At 38.5% G+C, this 18,978-nt stretch overlaps 1 protein-coding gene across 1 annotated transcript; it reads left to right on the top strand.

Moving 5' to 3' along the window:
• The first annotated feature begins 1,404 nt into the window (after positions 1–1,404).
• On the top strand, positions 1,405–17,706 carry ACSBG1 (acyl-CoA synthetase bubblegum family member 1). Its single transcript, XM_008949138.1, has 11 exons — positions 1,405–1,595; positions 3,205–3,325; positions 5,028–5,108; positions 7,702–7,851; positions 10,057–10,233; positions 10,709–10,890; positions 11,305–11,538; positions 12,114–12,331; positions 14,830–14,969; positions 16,482–16,728; positions 17,392–17,706. Exons 2-11 carry the CDS (start codon positions 3,284–3,286, stop codon positions 17,466–17,468), a joined length of 1,548 nt encoding a protein of 515 aa, XP_008947386.1. The 5' UTR covers positions 1,405–1,595; positions 3,205–3,283; the 3' UTR covers positions 17,469–17,706.
• The last annotated feature ends 1,272 nt before the right edge of the window (positions 17,707–18,978 follow it).

Below are 18,978 nucleotides of genomic sequence, written 5' to 3'. Positions count from 1 at the left end.
TCCACACTTCTATTTTGAAAGTCATTACATGCAATTTACATGTGAGAAGATGAAGGTACATGGAGATTAAACAGCTTTATTTGTATTTATTGCTGTCATTATTACTGTCAATTTGTCAAGAAAACAAATCCAAGACTGTGAGTCAGGAACATGAATGCTACATAACATGAGTCATTAATCCTGGACTGAAACGCATCACAAATTTGCTTAGTTCATTTTCTGCACCAGGATTTTTATCTGTTTACCTAGGAGGAAGTAGAATGGTTTTTTTTGATGATATTCTTGTCTTTTTAATCCAAGTGCTCTTCACGTGCTAGCATGAAGTAGTGAAATCTTCAGAAATAGCTTCATGGAATACTGCCAGCAAATGAGACCAGTTTTGTTATTTTTCAGTTTAGTAGTTGTATTTATGAGCTGATTATAAATGAGCTTTTGTATGTAGCTAAGAGTTGAAACTTTTTTTTTGCTGGAAGAGAAGGTAGATTTTGGCATTTTGTGGTTTTCTGTATAAGTTTGTGAGCTTACAGTAGCTTGCTGTGCCTCTATTTATCTGTGCATATTGCAAGCTTGAAATGAGGGAGGCTGAAAGTGTGTTCTAAAGCACTGACATGGATCCAGCTGTGGTTGGTGTGTTCATACATTCCCAGAAATGCTCAGAGAGGTAGTTTCCAGGCCTAGGCCCTCTGTGAAGCAACTAGAGAAATAGTATTTGAGAGGCATGTGAAGCATATTGTACTTCTGAACACTCTAGAACTTGTTTTTTCAGCCACTGAGGTACCATGAAACAGTACAGATACTAGCTGAGCTTTCTTTACAGTTTTTGCTTTCTGTAAATTTAGTAAAAGACAATTGTGCTTATTACTTTGTATCAGAAACTCAAAGTAATATTTTCTGTTACTTTTACTTCTGACGCACCTAAGCTCTTCAGTGTGAAATTTTCCACCACATGTATTGTATTGAAACGGTAAGTTTAAGAGGAAAAAATGTTCTTATTAAAATGTTCTTGTACTCTTTTTTTCGGAAGTATGGAAATGAACTGTTTAATAGGGGAGCTGTGTGGGGATTTATCTTCCTTGTGAGAATTCACATAAATTTTGCTAGCTTACTAATCCCCAAGCTTGCAACACCTCTCATGTATTTATTCTCAGCTTGCAAGAGCCAAGTAGATTCTCTAACTTTAAGACGTGAAGTGTAAAAAAGGAAGATTTCTCTTTCTACATGGTATATTTGATAGTTGCAAAACTGGAAGGCCCTTCTCTCAAAAGATGGGAAGTGCTTAGTCCTGAAGTCTTCATTCAGTCCTCTTGTCTTCAGGCATGTGGTCACATGGTATTTTTCGACTGTAGAAAACCTTGATGATGATGCTTTGCTTTGCAGAGTCGCTGTGGACTTCCTTTGCTGATGGCGGAGTCAGACTGAGAATAGATAACTCGTGTCCACAGACTCCCATAACAGTTCATCAGATGTTCAAGGAGAGCCTGGAAAAATATGGATCCCTTAGTGCTTTGGCCAGCAAAAAGAATGGAAAGTGGGAGAAGATAACTTTTTCAGAGTATTATTGCCTCTCCAGGAAGGCGGCCAAGAGCTTCTTGAAGGTAGGTATAGAAAACAAAACCAAATTGCTCTTTCTTCCTTGTGTCTCCTTTAAAAAACAAAAACAAAAACAAACCCCAAACCAATAAATTAAAAACAACCACAAACAAACAAACAACCACAAACAAACAAAAAAACCAAACACAACCAACCTACCACTCCCACAAAAAAAGAAAAACCAATATAAGGCTTTTCTGATAAATTTGAGATCAGCAGTCATAGTCTTTATTGAAATAAAGGTGAAAATTGGTTTTGGTCAAAGAGATAACACTGCTGTTAGGAAGAACTTGACTGTAAGTGAAGAGCTGCTGTGTTACACTGTCTCAGTTGGGGCATGGGCACAAAGCTCAGCATAAGGGTTTAAGATTAAATAGGTAAAAGCAGCATTGCTTTTTGGAGACATAAAGATAAATTTTAAAACATTCTAAACATAGGGTAAGATTAGTACTAATTGTGCTGTTGTCCATATTGGGAAGTTCTGGTTTTCAGACCTTACTGGGCAGTAGAGTTCAGCCAGACAGAAGGTAGTGGAAATGGCAATTGGTGATAGTGGTGATGTTAATTGCTGGTAAATCGTCACTTTGCTATGGATCTCAACACAGAGATGTATGTGGAAATGTCTTGTCCATTCCAAAACAATAAATAAATGAAAAATTTCCATGGTTTATATCAGTATGTATGTTTCATGCTTTGTTGTTCTCTGGTGTGCCTATATTATGTAACATTATGCTTATTATTTTTAAGCTTGGTCTTGAACGATTCCACAGTGTAGGAATCCTTGGATTTAATTCTCCAGAATGGTTCATCTCAGCTGTTGGAGCTGTTTTTGCTGGGTAGGATTTTTTGTTTGCTTGATTTGGGGGATTTCTGTTTTGCTAGATCTGGAAATGTGGCAAATGAGCATTTGGTGTCATATCTTGGAAGTTGTGCTGCAGGTGGTCAGCATGTTCAGTGACCTGCTGGAGTCTCGTAGCTTTCAGTAATCCAAAATAGTCTGGACACTCATACATTCATCCTGTTTGCTATGGGCTTACCTGTGAGTCACACAGAAGCTGTTGTACCTATCACTGGAAGATGAGGATAACAGTTCAGACTTCTAGTTTATTTTGAGTAGCATTTGTCTATGGCAAGATATGTTCAAACAGATAAATAAAAGTGACAGATAAATATGAATGTGCCTGATTCCTTCTGTTCTGATACCTGTTTCTATTATTTGGATTTTGTTTCTTAAGCTGCTTCTGTGACAGTGAAATTCATATTGGTATATGTGCACAGCTTGAACATAAAGAGGACACAAGTGTTTTTTGTTTTTTTTTTTTTTTTACAACTTCCTGAGCTCAGGAATACTCCTGTAGCCTCAAGCAGGTTAAAATGCTGAACCCTAGCCTGTGACATCTGCTACTGATGATTCAGTGCAGAGATTAGCTTTTGCAGTGTGAGGGTGTCAGAGATACTCATGTATATCTCAATACAATTGAAACAAATATGACAGCTGTGCTGCTCTGTATTTCTACATATTCATACCCTTTCATCTTTCATCTAATCTTTAAATATTATTATCTTTTTTTTATAATGTACATAAATATATGTTCTTATACATATTTAATATAGGGGAATTGTCACAGGAATATATACAACCAATTCTCCAGAGGCCTGCCACTACGTTGCTCATGACAGCAAAACCAATATCATGGTGGTGGAAAGTTTGAAACAATTGGACAAGATAATGCAGGTACAAGGTGGCTGAATAGTTACTTAAAAGCTGTAATTTTCCATTTCTCATGCTGTGTAGGTCCTAAATACTATACTCACTATTTGTATTGTGGAACCTTTCATGGAAGTGTTCTTATTGAGAAATCCAGTATTTGGTGTTTGAGCTCTGGGGTAGCTTGCAGCTCTGCCCTCTGTAGTGTCTGAGGCTCACATCTAAGCAGTTCTGATTCTCTCTAGCAGAGAGCTCACTGGCTGGGTCACTGCAAACTTACCTGGAAAAAAACCCACATTTTGATCCCCTGTTTACATTGTCACCACCTGATTCTGTTTGGGAAAGCACAGACCTCTTGAATGGAAGAGATTACTGTGAAAAGATCAAAAAGCCTGCCATTTAAATATTAGGGATGTTAGCATTCAGAGTTTCCTCTTTCCAAAATGCCATCTTTTCCTGCTTGTAATTAACCATGAGGGCTGTTGAATGTACTGCACTTGTGTAGTATGTGGACGGACATGAGAGAGACTTCAGTGAGAAAGGAGGAGGCTCTTTAAGGGAACAGTCACAATTTTGACAAAACTCTTTGGCAGCTTTGAGTGAGTTTCTACAAGGATGCCAGATTGAAAGATCCCTGTTGCGTGACTTGGTGAAGAAGCAGAGGAACACCTGGCAGCTCCCTGGGAAGGGCTTCTCTGTCAGTAAGATGTTGAAGGAGGCCTGTAGCTGGAGACGAGTCATCAAACTTGCACCAGATAGCACTGTTTGCTGAAGCTGGGGGACTCTGTGACAGAGTTTTCTGCCAAAACCATCTACCTGCCAGAGAGAAAATACTTTTCAAATGTATTTCATTTAACTTATGTATTAATTACTTTGTATTCTGTAGTTTTGTTTTATATGTGATTTGGAGGAAGAGTTTTTTTTTTAAAATAAGTATTCTGGAAAAACGTACAGTCAAACAAGCCTTCTTGTGCTGTCATTGACTGAATACCAAGCTATGTTGTCATGAATGTAGAGAAAATATAAACTGAAGAACTTGAGGGATTTGATTAATACACTTTTCTATTTAAAAAAAAAAAGGCTGCTCTGGTCAGCACTGCTTTATCCCATTGAAGGTTTTTTGAAACGTTTTTTGTTCCCCCACCTCTGGAAGGATCCAAGACTGAAATAATAACATTTCGGTTGTTATCCTACTCATAGTATTTACATAATGGCTACCATCAAGCCACTGCTTTTGTATTAGCACAGACTGATCAAGTCACTTCAAAATGTGATTAATTCGAAAGCATCTATGAGGCACCAGGTCCCACAAAGTCCAGTGAAATGAATGCTTTCTGTGGGCTGTGGAAAGCAGAGAAAGACCTACTGAAAGCAGCAGCCATTGCTCTCTGCCTATAAGCCTGCAGCCTTATGTTTTTATTCTTAAAATGTCCTTGTATTTTCCTTGTTCTACCTTCTTAAAAAAATAATATTTTTTCTAGCAGTTTGACATCAATTTCTGCCAAGGGACATCCTCTGTCTTTATTGGTAACCAGATGGTCAGCATCTAGATTGGCATAGACCACTCTTTTGGGGCATTATTCAAACAGATGCTGAGGAGCTGTTTATGGTGAATTTTTTTTTCTGTTGTTTTAAATCTTTTGACTGGAAACAGATTTTCTAGAGCGGACTGTGTAGTATCTTCATTATTGTGTCAATAATAATACATTCGTTTTTAAAAATCCAACAGATCTGGAATCGCTTGCCACACTTGAAGGCTGTTGTACTATATAAGGACTACATTCCAGAGAGACATCCAAATTTGTATACGGTATGTGAATGCTAGAACGGACTTAAAATTAATTCATTACTTGATGCATTTCTACTATGTTTAGTGTCTCGAATGTCTACTATTGCTGTGTTCCAGCAAACACATTCAAAAGCTTCATCAGCTTTTTCTGTTTCTTTTACCTGTAACTTCATGTTTCACACTTCTAACATCTAACATTAGAGAGTTCTGATATCTAACATCAGAGCTGCCTTTCGTAACTGTGTGTCTTTCGTCTTTTTGGTTTTTCACTTCACTGGATTAACTTGAGACCTACAGGTTTCAGGTGACAATGTGTACTGTCAAATGGTTAAAAACAAAAGTTGTCCACTGCTGCTAGTAAAAACTGAATTGTGGTTAGTTATGCTGGATCAAAGAATGTGAAAATGGTTTTACAGATGATAATTCCATTTTGTTTGCAGACTACTCAGAGGAGCACATATTCTAGGTGTGTGTAGAATCTTTGTGTGTATATATATAAAGCAGAAAAAAAGGACAAAGTCAGGATCAGAAATTTGAGTGGTAGAAGTCCAGCTTCCAATTTAAGAAATATGAGCACTTGAAGCAGAACAGATTTTTGTAAACAAGTTATTCCAGTATATTTTGAAAATATAATTGAAAATTATAATTGGAAAAAAGTTAATTAAGAATATAAAAATGAGCGTTAAGTGAACTGCAGTTTATCAGATTTTTAGGCTTAAAAACTTCAACTGTAGAGAAAGAAGAGATATTAATGAAGCATGAGCAGCATAGAAATATTTTAAAATATTTGCAGTTTTGGTTTTCTGGAGGGGTTCTAGGTACAAAAAAGTTCTCTGCACTTGTTTTAATCATATGTCTGTTGAATAGCGTATGACTACTACTAATAAATGGTTACTGCGACAGTACTGTGTACTGGCATAGAGCACACCTTGCATCTAGGTACAATAGAAAAATAACACAAAGATGATTTTACTATTTATATTTCTTAGTAAAAAGAATAAGCGCTAGCAATTAATTCTGGAACAACCCTCAGCTGCTGAAACCTAAATGCTTGAGAATTAATACACCTGAAAACACCCCTGTTCAAATGTCAAGTTGGACAAATTTTTTCAATGGAGAACAGTATCTGTGAAAGCATCTGACAGTCGCAAGTTTGTCATCTAGAGAAAAAATCAGAGATTGACTCACTAAAGGCAGACGTGATTGTCTGTCAGGTTTGATTTAAATCAAACCACATGGTATATGATAAAAGAGATCTGTGTTGCAAGTTGACAGCTAACAGGCCTGAGTAATTGGTGCAGTGAGGGCAGAGCCTGAGTTCACTGACCAGTGCACGTTCCAGAAGGCAAATGCAAAGTCAGTAGTGTCTGTGACTGACTGCACCTTTCACACTCTGTGGAATGGAAACGCTGCCTGTTGCAGGTACTGTTCAGTAAACAAAGCCTAGGCAACAGTTTCACAGTGATTAATGCGTTCTGGTATGAGAAGACAAGTAAGGTCAGGAAAACAGGAACAACTGCTAAGTCACTGAGAAACAATTACATCAATGCCTCCAGATTTTCCAGGAGCTAGAGGAGTTCATATGGCCACTTTCTGTGGGAAGGGACAGAATGTGACAAATCCTTTACTTGCGACAGAGCTGTGCATTGTACTACCTCTCTTTTCAGGGATGTGGCTTGTTGGGAGAAAGTAGAAAACTGATGAAGAATCCTTAGGGCAGCCTTGCCAGACTAACTGTTGAACCCTTAGTAGCGCACTGGCAATGGCAGGTATCTGAAGAAGGAAACAATGAACCCCACTTCAAGCACAGCCTCTCCTTTTTTACCCCTGCTGTCCTTCATCTCCTTTACTGCTATATGGTCCCAGATATATTTCAAAGAAATCATTGAAGAATAAATGTGCTGCATCCTCCATTTGAATAACATCGTTCTGTAGCACTGTATGAATAATCTGATTCCAGTGGGAAACTAAGAGTTTGATTATTGACTTAAAATTGTATGTTATACCCTTATTTTCAGTTAGCACTGAAATTAATGGTACATTTAGCAGCGTATCAGGTGCATGCAGTAGAAGTATCTGGGAGCAACCAATCTAATATAGAGGATCACATTCAGCATTTTTCTGCACCAGTTTGTGTCACGAAAGTCCAGCATCATAAAAGGTTTATCTCATTCTAGACTGAGCCAAATTTGAATGGAAGATGTGACCAGCATCATGTCCTCTGTTTGCTATAAAGCAGCAGATGCTTTGGGCAAACATTCACACATCTAGATGATTATGCTTTTTGCAGAGAAGCTTTCATCCAGTTGCTTTGTATTTGTATTACTAGAGAGGACAAGGAATTATAGGTGGAATGTCACAAGTGTACTCTTACTTAATGGTATTTACAGATTCCTTTAAATAAGACTCAAAATTGTTTTAATAGTATGAAATAGTAACAGAATTTTATCCTTTATGAATTGTCCATAGTACCTGTCTTGGAGGAGGAACATTATTACTATGTTCAGAGCAAGGCACTGAAGTTCTCTGCCATTTTTGAGACTGATAAGGTACTGTATCTTTCTTACTTGTAAGCAGCCATTTGATAGCATGTATTTGCTGTTACATGTTCTAGATGGAAGAGTTTCTGGAGCTGGGAGATGATGTATCCGATAGTACTTTGGATGATATTATTAACTCCCAAAGGCCGAATCAATGCTGTGTACTCATTTACACATCTGGAACAACTGGGAAGCCAAAAGGAGCCATGCTGAGTCATGACAATGTATGTACTTTAGGCTCTTCCTTTAGCATGAAAATAGCATACTGCGAGGATATTTATTTGTGTGTCTTGAAGTGAGTGATGCATAACAGAGATTTGAAATCCTTTTACTCCTGTGAGATGGAGAGTGTGCTTCAATACAATGTTCAAAATGCAGTTGGTGGTTTCTGGTAAAATATAAGCAAGGTAAAGAATGAAACACCATCCAAACTAGCACTTTGTAAGGTTGAGCAGTTTGTTAGGAATATGATTTTTTTTATTCACTGGTTTTCTTGTGAGACATAATGCATATATTCATATATACAATTTACAGGTAGCCATAAAGTCTCTCAGGTGTTATCACAGGTCATCTTAAACAAATTGTATACTTCAGCCAGCCACTAGACTGTTTTGCAAATTTTATTAAAGTTGGGGGTGGATGTGTGGGAAATTTTGCAGTGATAGAGAAAAACAAAGTTATTTTCAAAAAAGGACTTGCCACAGAGTCTTCTAGCAAAGACCTAAAAAGTAGTTGCTTAGTTTTTTTTATATTTTGAATTTTTTTTAAGGTGTCTGAGCAAGAGTGGGAAGTGGTAGGGAGCCTTTTTGAGCACAGACCATCTATGAAAGGGCTCATCTAAGTTTCAGCCTCTCCTCTTAAAATGAAGCAGAAGTTATTGCAGGCATGCACACAGTGAGGACCAATTCACCCAAATGTAGGCAATTAGTACAGTAGTATCTGGAAGCAGAACAGTGGACTTGGTAGATAAAAAGCCTGGTCCAATGTTGCAAATCCTATGCTCTTCTATCTCAGAGGAGCCTGGTGTCGTTTCCATGTTAGCTGTCAAACTATTCCTGGCTGCTGATTACAAACAGGCTATTTTTATGTTGAAAACATGCCTTGCCTGTAGCTGTGCTGCTGCCTTCTTTAGTCAAAAGATGTTTGCTACTGTCCATACGTAAAACCAATGCTGAGTCAGTCATATGTGTGCCCACATGGTTCTGCTTGTGTGCTGCAAGGCTTGGAGAAGCCACTAATGTAGCCACATCTCAAAGACATCCCCTTCTGCCTACTGTGAAGCCTCCCCTGGTCACTTTTCCAATGCAGCTATCTAAACTTGGAGTGGCCTGGACAGTATGGACAGTATGCTGCTCCTTAAAAACCTCTCTTGAGAATCTATTTCCTTAGACCACACATACACTTGCACGTTCTAATTTATTAAAAAGAAAAGGAACTGGCAGAAACACACACTGTGATAACAGGTATTGCATGTGATTTGTATCTCTTCACTGCCATCTTGAATAATCTGATTTCTGTGTTTGATCTTACTCATTTTCTTCTTTTTTGGAGGGAGGGAAGGATCGTGTTGGGTGTTTTGTTTGTTGGTTTGGGGTTTTTTTTGCTGTGCATATATATCTTTTTCCACCTCCCTCATACAGTCACAAATATTTGTGGGTCTTACATATGCTATAGTCTGATAAGATATATGTATTTGGCATCTTTAAACTCTATCCTCTGAGGTAAAGTGGGAATTAGGAAGGAGGAGGTGAAACGTTATCCAGTCTCACTAAGAAGTCAAGTAACACATCTTCAAAAATACCCAGATGTACAGTGCTGCTCGTGGAGGGGCACGGGGGTTGTGTGTATCACTTGTGAACCACTGTGGTGACTATACTGAGGAGCAGATTAGAGCTGCCATCTTCCTTATTAGTGCTTAGCCAGGTGATGATCAATACAAGACAATGAGTGTGTTGCTTATACTAAACTGTTCTTTGATCTCCATGATCACTGAGTATTTACTGTACTTTTTCAGGGAAAGGGAGAGCACTGGTGAAAAGTGCCAGCTTGATAAAATTATACACAGTAGGAGAGTTGCAAAAGAAGCAGCAGGTCCATTTACTCCTAGTCCATCCAGCCCGTGGCTGCCCTTCTCAGTGTGTCACTAGGGTGTGGAGAGTTGGTATCATTCATAGCTCAGTCAGGCAGCAGAAAGTACTGCATTTACTTATTTTATCTGCACGTTTCTGTTGCTGCAAAGCTCATCTTGCTTTTGACTGAGTTTGCCCCAGGGAATTGACAGTCTGGTGTGCTGTCAAAGATGGCAGTGTCTCTGGTGTTTCTGTGGACACAAATTCTTCATAGCTAGATTAACATAGTAGGAGGATCCTTAGTTTGTCTTGAAAAAAAGAAAGAAATCACCCTACCTAATGTATTATTTATTTAAACAGATAACTTGGACATCAGCACATTGCAGCAGAGCAGGAGATATGCAACCTGCAGAGGTCCAGCAGGAGTCTATTGTCAGTTATCTTCCACTCAGTCACATAGCTGCGCAGATATATGACCTGTGGACTGGGATCAAATGGGGAGAGCAAGTTTACTTTGCTGAGCCAGATGCTCTGAAGGTATCTTTCTTTTACTGCATCTAATTAAGTTTGAACTTCTTCCTCTTAGAAGGCATCCCAAGCAGAGAATGTGGTCTTTGAAGAGGGTGAAGATTGAGAGTCCATTATTGTAAGAATTATGGAAAAATAAAATCCTTGTAACTGTAAAAGTAAAAAATTGTAAGAGACTTGTAATCCAATGCTCTAGACTCCAATTAAAATGTATAATCAAGATCTGTTAGGTTCTTTTAAGGGGGAAGAGTATACATATAAAGCAAAAGAAGTAGAAACAATTTTTGGAGGAAAGGGAGGCAGGAGGAACATATCTCCCCTGTTGTGCCCGAGCGCATACCTCATCCATCAGTGCATATGTCTGATGGAACTAGGTTAAGCAGTCCTTTATATCCTATGTGTTTAGTGATGTTCTACATGTTAGTAGTTCAAGATTATCACTGACCTTTTGCAATATTTTAAGATGATTAAATGATTTTAACAGGGCAGCTTGATCAACACACTAAAAGAAGTACAGCCAACATCTCACATGGGAGTTCCCCGAGTATGGGAGAAAATAATGGAGAAATTAAAGGATGCTTCTGCTCAGTCAGGATTTCTGAAGAAGAAAATGCTTTCATGGGCTATGTCACTTAGCTTAGAGAGAAACCTAAGCTGCTCAAGCAGGTGTGTATTCTAATAAGTGAGATGTCAGTGAGTGAATGTGAAAGTAGCTATCTGCTTACAAGAAACTCGGAAGCATCAGTGAGACTCTAAGCATTAAATGGGTAAATTGTGGCCTGGCAACACAATATGATGCAATATAATATGAGCCAATATAATGCAAGAGGAAAGGTGTAGTTGCCAATTATGGTAGACTGATCTTAAGCACAGGTGACTGTTAAATGTGTCCCTTCATCCTCCCTGAGAACATTCGCCCACTAACGCGTCTCCCAACTCTGCATCTTCTGTGCATTGAACAGGTTAGTTTTCCACTGGGAGAATTCTCTGATACAGTATGCCATGTGTCTGACTTTGTTTTTGAAATTTCATAGGTTGCTCTGACCAACTGTCTCCTCCTCTTGTGTGTTTTGTACTCAGCAGTGATTTGAAGCAGTTCTGGGTGAGGTTGGCAGACTATTTAGTGCTTGCAAAAATACGCAATGCACTGGGTTTGTCTTCCTGTCAGAAGCACTTTTCTGGTGCTGCTCCTCTCAACACAGAAACACTGTATTTCTTCTTGGGTCTGAACATCACCCTGTATGAGGCTTATGGGATGAGCGAGACCACAGGCCCACATTGCTTGTCTGGGCCTTATGTTTACAGGCAGCACAGGTAATGTTACTGTTTTTAAAAAATTTGGTATGTTTCATTATATCTATGAGAATAGTATTTACTAAGTTCAGCAAAGGTCTTACAGTTTATTTTATTTTCTCTCAGTGCATTACCACTCACTTGTGACTTTGGGAGTCAAAATAACTTCCAGATCAAAAGCTGAACTAATTTCCTCTGTAGCATGCCACACCAAGAGCACTGACTGTGCTCTGCAGCTTTATAGCAGAACACAGAGCTACTAAGTCTGGTATATATCCCAACCCTGGCCCAGGGTAGGACAATTTTCATATGCATGACCTCAAATACAAAAGTGTGTTTTGCCTGAAGATACAGAGGGGAGGGGAAAAAAGATGGGAAGCACAGGGCAAGGTAGATAGCTGAGAAGTGTGTGGATACTCGTAACACAGCTGCTCTACTGAATTAATACTCCATGGCTTTCAGACCGTTAAAGCAGAGTACTATGTGCAGTCACTAATATTTTGATAGGTTCAGGGATTTGGCTCGTTAGATGTCTTGTCAGTATTATGCTTAATAATTCTCTGCTCCTTGTGTTTTTCTCTGCTCCTCCCTGACAGCTGCGGTAAACCAGTACCTGGCTGCAGGGTGAAACTCGTGAATGAAGATACAGAAGGCAATGGAGAAATCTGTTTCTGGGGAAGGACTGTTTTCATGGGTTACTTAAACATGGAAGACAAAACAAAAGAAGTCTTTGATGAGGATGGGTGGCTGCATTCTGGAGATTTAGGAAAACTAGACCAGGATGGCTTTCTGTATGTCACTGGAAGAATTAAAGGTAATAAGCAAAATCTTTCTTCCTGTTTATAGTAAATGTTCAGCACTGTTCATGCCAGATGTGGCCCATCTTCTTTCCTCTAATGCCAGGAGCATTGACCTAATAGGAAGGTAAAATAAACTTTTTTCCCTCTAGTCTGCAATAGGTGGAGATGGTTTGATTTCGGCAAAGAGGCTTTCTATCTCCCAGACCTTGATTCAGTATAATTGCAACTAGAAATATAAAATAATAATGCAGGTTTAATGTGACTTCTTTAATTCTAGTGATCGTTAAGCTGTCCAGTCATGCTCTGAATCCTGGTAAATTTCTGTGTTAATTGCATATTAGAATGTTTAAACAGTAACAGAGAGAAACCTCTGTTATATAGAAGCTGTTGCTGTATGTCAGAGCTAGGTTCCTCTGACGCCTTAGGTGATGTTTTGCAGAGATTAATATTGAAGCTTGAGAGCAGAAGGGAAAGTTAAAGCTAAAGCAGTAAGCCTGAGTATTACTAAAATCTCAGGAGGAAGACAGGCCACATACTTACTTGGAAGCTTTTTTTTGCAGCAATATTACACAGTAATATTCATAGAGTGGGATTGATCATGGCCAAAATGTAACTGAAGAAGATCTAAAAACTGACTAACTGTCAGAATATATGATGAATCACTAGGGAGCTAACATAGATGAGTGAATTTGTCATGGATGACATAATGTCCTGTTAGTATCTACTTAAGCTCTGATTCCTATTAATAGCCTGGACCAAATGCAGCTATCTTGATTCTAATTTGCTTTCTTGTCTGATTCATTTTCCTTAAGCATAGCAGTTAGCAACACCTAGTCTCATTCTGTCATGACATTTGTGTTTCACTTGCATCTTCCTTGATTGCTGAACTAGTAACCGTTACTCTATATTACAGGATAGGTAGACCATCTGGGATAAAATAACTGTCTGTCTGGTTTAATTTAACTTTTAAATTGAAGTCCACATAAGGTAAAATCTAATAGAAGAGGGATGGTAAAGAAGCTTTTCTTCTAGTGACTGAAACGGGACTTCTACCTTGGTTCTGCAGGTCTTAGGAGTTTTAGGACTCAAGTAGCTGCAAAGCACAAAGATGTAGCTGTAGAAGCCCATACAGGGGACAGTATTTGTAGAGGTGTGGGAAGAGTTGTTAAAATTATTACAGTTGTCCGGATCAGCTGCGAAAAAGCTGATGTCTCAGACAATGAAAAACTAAATGCCAGAGAGTTTGGAAGAGAATCTGAGACAAAGACAGGACTAAGGCAAAAGGAGGATGGAATGAAAGGAAAAAGTAGACCTAGACAAGTCTGGATACGCAACTACCTTTGGTATGTATCTATGGATTGACAAAAATCTCTGCTTCCTCAGATGTGTGCAGCGTGGTGACCAGGGAGAGAAATAAGCTCTACAGCCATGAGATTGAGGCCTGTTCTGTACCAGAAGGCTGAGTACAGAGTAGAAGCTGTTTCTCATCATAGTTCTCAGAGAGCAGTAGAGGTGGCAGAGCCCAAACCTGTGAATGCTGGAAGGGTGCTGTATTTCCGTGATGGTATCTAAATTCTTTGAGTTTATCGCTGACAGGGAACCGGGTACCAACCCAATCCTTAATGCATCCTGTCAGCTGCGTTGTTACACAAAGGACTGCTGTTCCGTTTGTCTGCATTATTTGTTGCAGCATGTTCTGAAATGCTGCAGACTATTATTTGAGGACAGTGAGAAGTCACAAGCATAATGAAGGCAACGATGTGGAATTTACTTAGATAATACTCAAATTTTTAAGAACTCCAATGAATATATGCATTGTACTTCAGAACGAATGCATTCAAACAAAAAATGTGCATTATTTTATCAGTAGAATAAGGTACCACCACTAACCCTAACCCTAACCACTGTTGTTTATGAACCTTAAAAACGTTAAGATTCCAGTCTTTTTTCATATTCCACTTGTGTCAGAAGTAGAGCAGGAATCACTACTTCCACTGTAAACTTCCTTTCTTGGCTTCTCGCTCACACTCTTGTCTTCTGTCTTTCCATTTTTTTTATTAAGCCTTCCTGCAGTAGTAACTTATTTTTGTGTGACCCCTCTTGGTGGCTTTAAGAACCAGTTTTAATGGTCGTAACAATGAATTTGCTTTCTGGTGAGATAGCAACAGTAAAATAGAGAGTGAATCGTGTGCTGATTTTGAAAAGATGGTTGCTTACAGAACAATTCTGGATTATGCAACAGTGCCTTGAGAATAACTAACTTGTTACTGAATTAAGTAAAAATTATCTGGAGCAAATATGTTACACTGAGGGAGAACTGAGAACTCAAGCACGTGTTTTAAAAATATTAGCGTTTTTATTTTGAAGCTAATGAATTAATAGGCTTTGTTCTCTTGGAAAATATTAACTTTGAAAAAATATCTTCTTTGTCAGAATAAGAAAAGTGAATCGATACAGACATGATCTTCAGAATTTATTTGAATTCAACTGATAGCCTTTCTTTTTTGCCTAGATTTGATTATTACAGCTGGAGGTGAAAATGTGCCTCCAATTCCAATTGAAGATGCTGTTAAAAAAGAACTCCCAATTGTTAGTAATGCTATGGTGATTGGAGATAAAAAGAAGTTTTTGTCAATGTTGCTGACCCTAAAGGTAAACCAGTGATTTTGGTGAAATTATACACCTGCACCTAACAAAAGAACTTTGAACTGTTTGTAAAAAGAGACAAAATTAGATAAGAGGACAAGAGCAGTGTGCCCTTGTGGCCAGGAAGGCCAATGGTATCCTGGGGTGCATTAAGAAAAGTGTATGCAGCAGAACAAGGGAGGTCCTCCTGCCCCTCTGCTCTGCCCTGGTGAGACCTCACCTGGAGTATTGTGTCCAGTTCTGAGCTCCCCATTTCAAGAGGGACAGAGATCTACTCGAGAGAGTCCAGTAAAGGGCTATGAGGATGACTGGGGGACTGGAACACCTGCAGTATGAGGAGAGGCTGAGAGACTTGGGGCTTTTTAGTCTGGAGAAGAGAAGACTTAGGGGGGATCTAATTAATGTCTATAAATATATGCAGGCTGGGTGTCAGGAAGTAAGGGGCAATCTCATCTTACTTATGCCCTGCCATAGGACACGGGGTAATGGTCACAAGCTGGAGCACAGGAAGTTCCACTTCAGCATGAGGAAGAACTTCTTGCCTGTAAGGGTTCCAGAGCACTGGAACAGGCTCCCCAGGGAGGTTGTGGAGTCTCCTTCCTTGGAGACTTTTAAGACCTGTGTGAATGTGTTCCTGTGTGTCCTGCCCTAGACTAAGTGGTCCTGCTCTGGCAGGGCGGTTGGACTTGATCTCTAGAGGTCCCTTCCAACCCCTAACATTCTGTGATTCTGTCACATTTGTGCAGGAAAAAAAAAAAAAGTATTGCAGCTACAGACCAATTTTTTAATTTAGAATTGTTGAAGGAACGAGATGTCTCTGTAACAGAGCAAAATAGCTTTTATTCTTACAGAAGAGCACAGCCAACGAATGTTTTACTTATGGGCAAAACCAGTTTCTAACAGGAACTTTTCAACAGACGTATTTTTATAGAATTTGTTCTTTTCATATAACACAAGAAGGATGACTGTACAACAAAATAATGAATAGCTCTGCTGTGGTGTGTGCTTCAGTTGAGAAATCGCTTTTTTTCTAACACACTTGCACTTAATGAATGACTTTTTAGTTTTTCTCAGATCATTTACCTCTACGAGTGATATTTCCTATCAACAGGTACAACAGAAATACTACTTTAAGAAGTGTAACTCCAAAGAGTGCTTCTACCTTAAGCTGTTTACATGACACCACAGTAAATTAATTTAATGAGATAATGTTCCCTGTAACTATGTATTAATTTGGAAAGTATGATAGAAATTCAAGGTCTGTAGGTGGACTATATTGCCTGATTCACTGACATGTTTTAAGTCTGTTCATCTGCATATAAGCCAGAAATATTTGCATTTGATAGCCAAGTGGAAAGAAAAGTACTATCATCTGTAGGTGTTTCTGCTTTTTAAGGCTCACAGAATGTTTGGGTGTTGATGCTGAGCCCTCTTGTTGCTTACTAGTCTGGGAGGACCTGAAACATTTGTTGCCTTGTGAGAGTGAGCATTGATGATTCACTTCATTTGGTATTTCAGAGCGTGCTGGACCCAGATACATCTGATCCCACTGATATTCTCACTGACCAAGCCAGGGACTTCTGCCAGAAGACCGGTAGTAAAGCTACTACAGTATCAGAGATTGTAGCTACAAGAGACCAGGCAATCTACCAGGCTATTCAGGAGGGAATCAACAAAGTCAACATGAATGCTACGAATAGGGTTCATTGTATTCAAAAATGGATAGTCCTGCCAAGAGACTTTTCTGTTTCTGGGGGAGAACTAGGTAAGACTTACCAATTTATATTGAGTATACACACAGTAAAGAGGCTGCTGATCTAAGAGTATTCAGATAGCTTTGTATGACAAATTCTGTGTACAACCACTAGAGGGAAAGGAAAAAAACATGCAGTATGTGTTAACACAAAAATTTGAGGTTGTGCTGTGTACATATGTATCAAGCTGTGCTCATTTACAAGTACAGTTCTGTAGTTAAATTTCACATTGCCTTTGGGCAGTTAAACAATTCTGGTTAATTACTGGTGCATTGCAGTATTAATAACTTCCAGTAATAACACTGAAAATCTGTTAAAAAGAGAGAAGCGACACGGTGAAAGCCTGATAACAGGACATCAAACACACTACCAGGCTCTTTGAAGCTGGAAATTGTTTCAAAGCCTTCAAAAACGTCATCCTTTAAGTTATTTTATGAAAAAAGTAGTAGTAGCCAGTTATCACCCTCCTATTTGCAGCTCTCTTTGAAGTCTTCATGCTTATGTGGAGGCAACCTTACACACCACAGTTGCCTCTCACTTCTAGCAGGTATCTACACATAGTGTGGAAGATGTTCTTCCAAACAGGCTCTTCAATAGAAAATCTTAGGAGCCAAAGTTCAGAGTAGGAATTTCTCTTCCTGTTTCTCCTATTGTGACAAACTCCCTCTTTCAAGGTCCAACAATGAAGTTAAAACGGCTCACCGTGCTCGAGAAATACAGAAATGAAGTAGACTCCTTCTATGAAGAATAAGAAGTCTTTCATCCAAGCATTAATAAAGATCTGTGAGCTAAGGAAAGTATTTTCTCATCAAAACCATTAATGAAGATTTATGCCTGTTTTGGTTTTGTGGTCTTCTGAAGTGAAACACTAGAAAACTGCTGTGTTGATTTAGTTGTTCGTGATGTTCACGTGATTGTTTGTCCTCTTTTTACAGAAGCATCTACACAATGTCCCTTTTCTAATACTGTTTTTACTTTACAACCTAAATGACTTAAGATTAAAAACATCCTCTTGTGTTGTGTAAAGCAGGTGTAACTAATTCATTCCTCTAGACTGAAACACAAACTTTTTTTTGAGTTCTACAGTATGTTGCCTGTAGCTCATGATACGTTGTGGTAGTTCAGTAGTTAAGAGTTTCACTAAGCAGTACTGCTATAATACTCCAGTGATAAATTATTTTTAGAAAATCAAAAGGGCTGGGTTTTTTTTTCCTCCTAGAGAAGAGTTTCTTTTTGTTCACTTAACACAACATTTCAGAACCTAGCCATTCATCTTCAACTTCTCCAGTGACTAGAATTCATACCTTTATGAAAACAGAAGCTCATAATTTCTTAAGTCTGTATGAAATAAGGATCATGATTCCTTCTGAAAACAAATAATAAAAAAAACCTGGGGGGAATAGCTCACTAAGACTGAAGGACATGAAATAACAAATACTGGAGCACTCACATTGAAGTGCTATTTAGAACAAACTTTTTAACTTCCTTACAGCACTTGTTTTATGGGGTTTTGTTTTTTGTTTGTGGGGTTTTTTTAAGCAAAAGAGTTTAGAAGCAATGTCTGTCAGTGTGTATCTGCCTGTTTCAATATTCATATTGTACTAATTCTGACAACTGTGAGCTGCATTTCTTCTTGCCCATGTAAAAGATCATATTATGTGAAGGACATACTTCAAAAAAGTTGTCTAAAGGGTTTGCTGTTAGTAAGAGATCTTTAGCAGAGAGTTATAATAGCCAACACAGACAAGCTATAGCCACTCTTCTTGATGGAAAAAAATGGTGCAGAATAGGATATTGTTTCCATGGAAGTTCCATTACCAGTCTTACATGTCTTACAAGACTTATGATTTGTTGCAAGTATCAACAATCAGCTCAACACCTAAGACAAGACAACAGTTTAGAATTATAAAAAAAACCAAGCAATAGGACTTTGAAAAGTTTATTTTCCTTCACTTGTGCGTAATGGTAATTCAGAAAGTCTTTAACAACATTAAGCTAAAGGAAACAAGAAAGCAGCAGCTTGTAAAATGCAGAAAGAGGTGTTGCCCTTCTCACAAGTGGTGTGCACAAGGAATAAAGCTTGTCGTCCTTCCTCCAACATGTTGTTAGACTATATAAAAAAAAGCTGGGATGCTTACTTCATAGAGTGACACTAGAAGTTTAGTCAAAACTGATTTTACTTCTGAAACAACCAGCCTGAACAGTCTTAATAGAAAGTAACTACACAGAGTAATATCCATTAATAGAATTAAGCTTTAAGA

The sequence above is a fragment of the Merops nubicus genome, unplaced genomic scaffold, assembly GCF_000691845.1.
Source record: "Merops nubicus isolate BGI_N331 unplaced genomic scaffold, ASM69184v1 scaffold26071, whole genome shotgun sequence".
Classification (NCBI taxonomy): Eukaryota; Metazoa; Chordata; class Aves; order Coraciiformes; family Meropidae; genus Merops; species Merops nubicus.
Note: the sequence above shows the minus strand (reverse complement) of the source record. Positions and strands in the feature narration are given on the sequence as shown.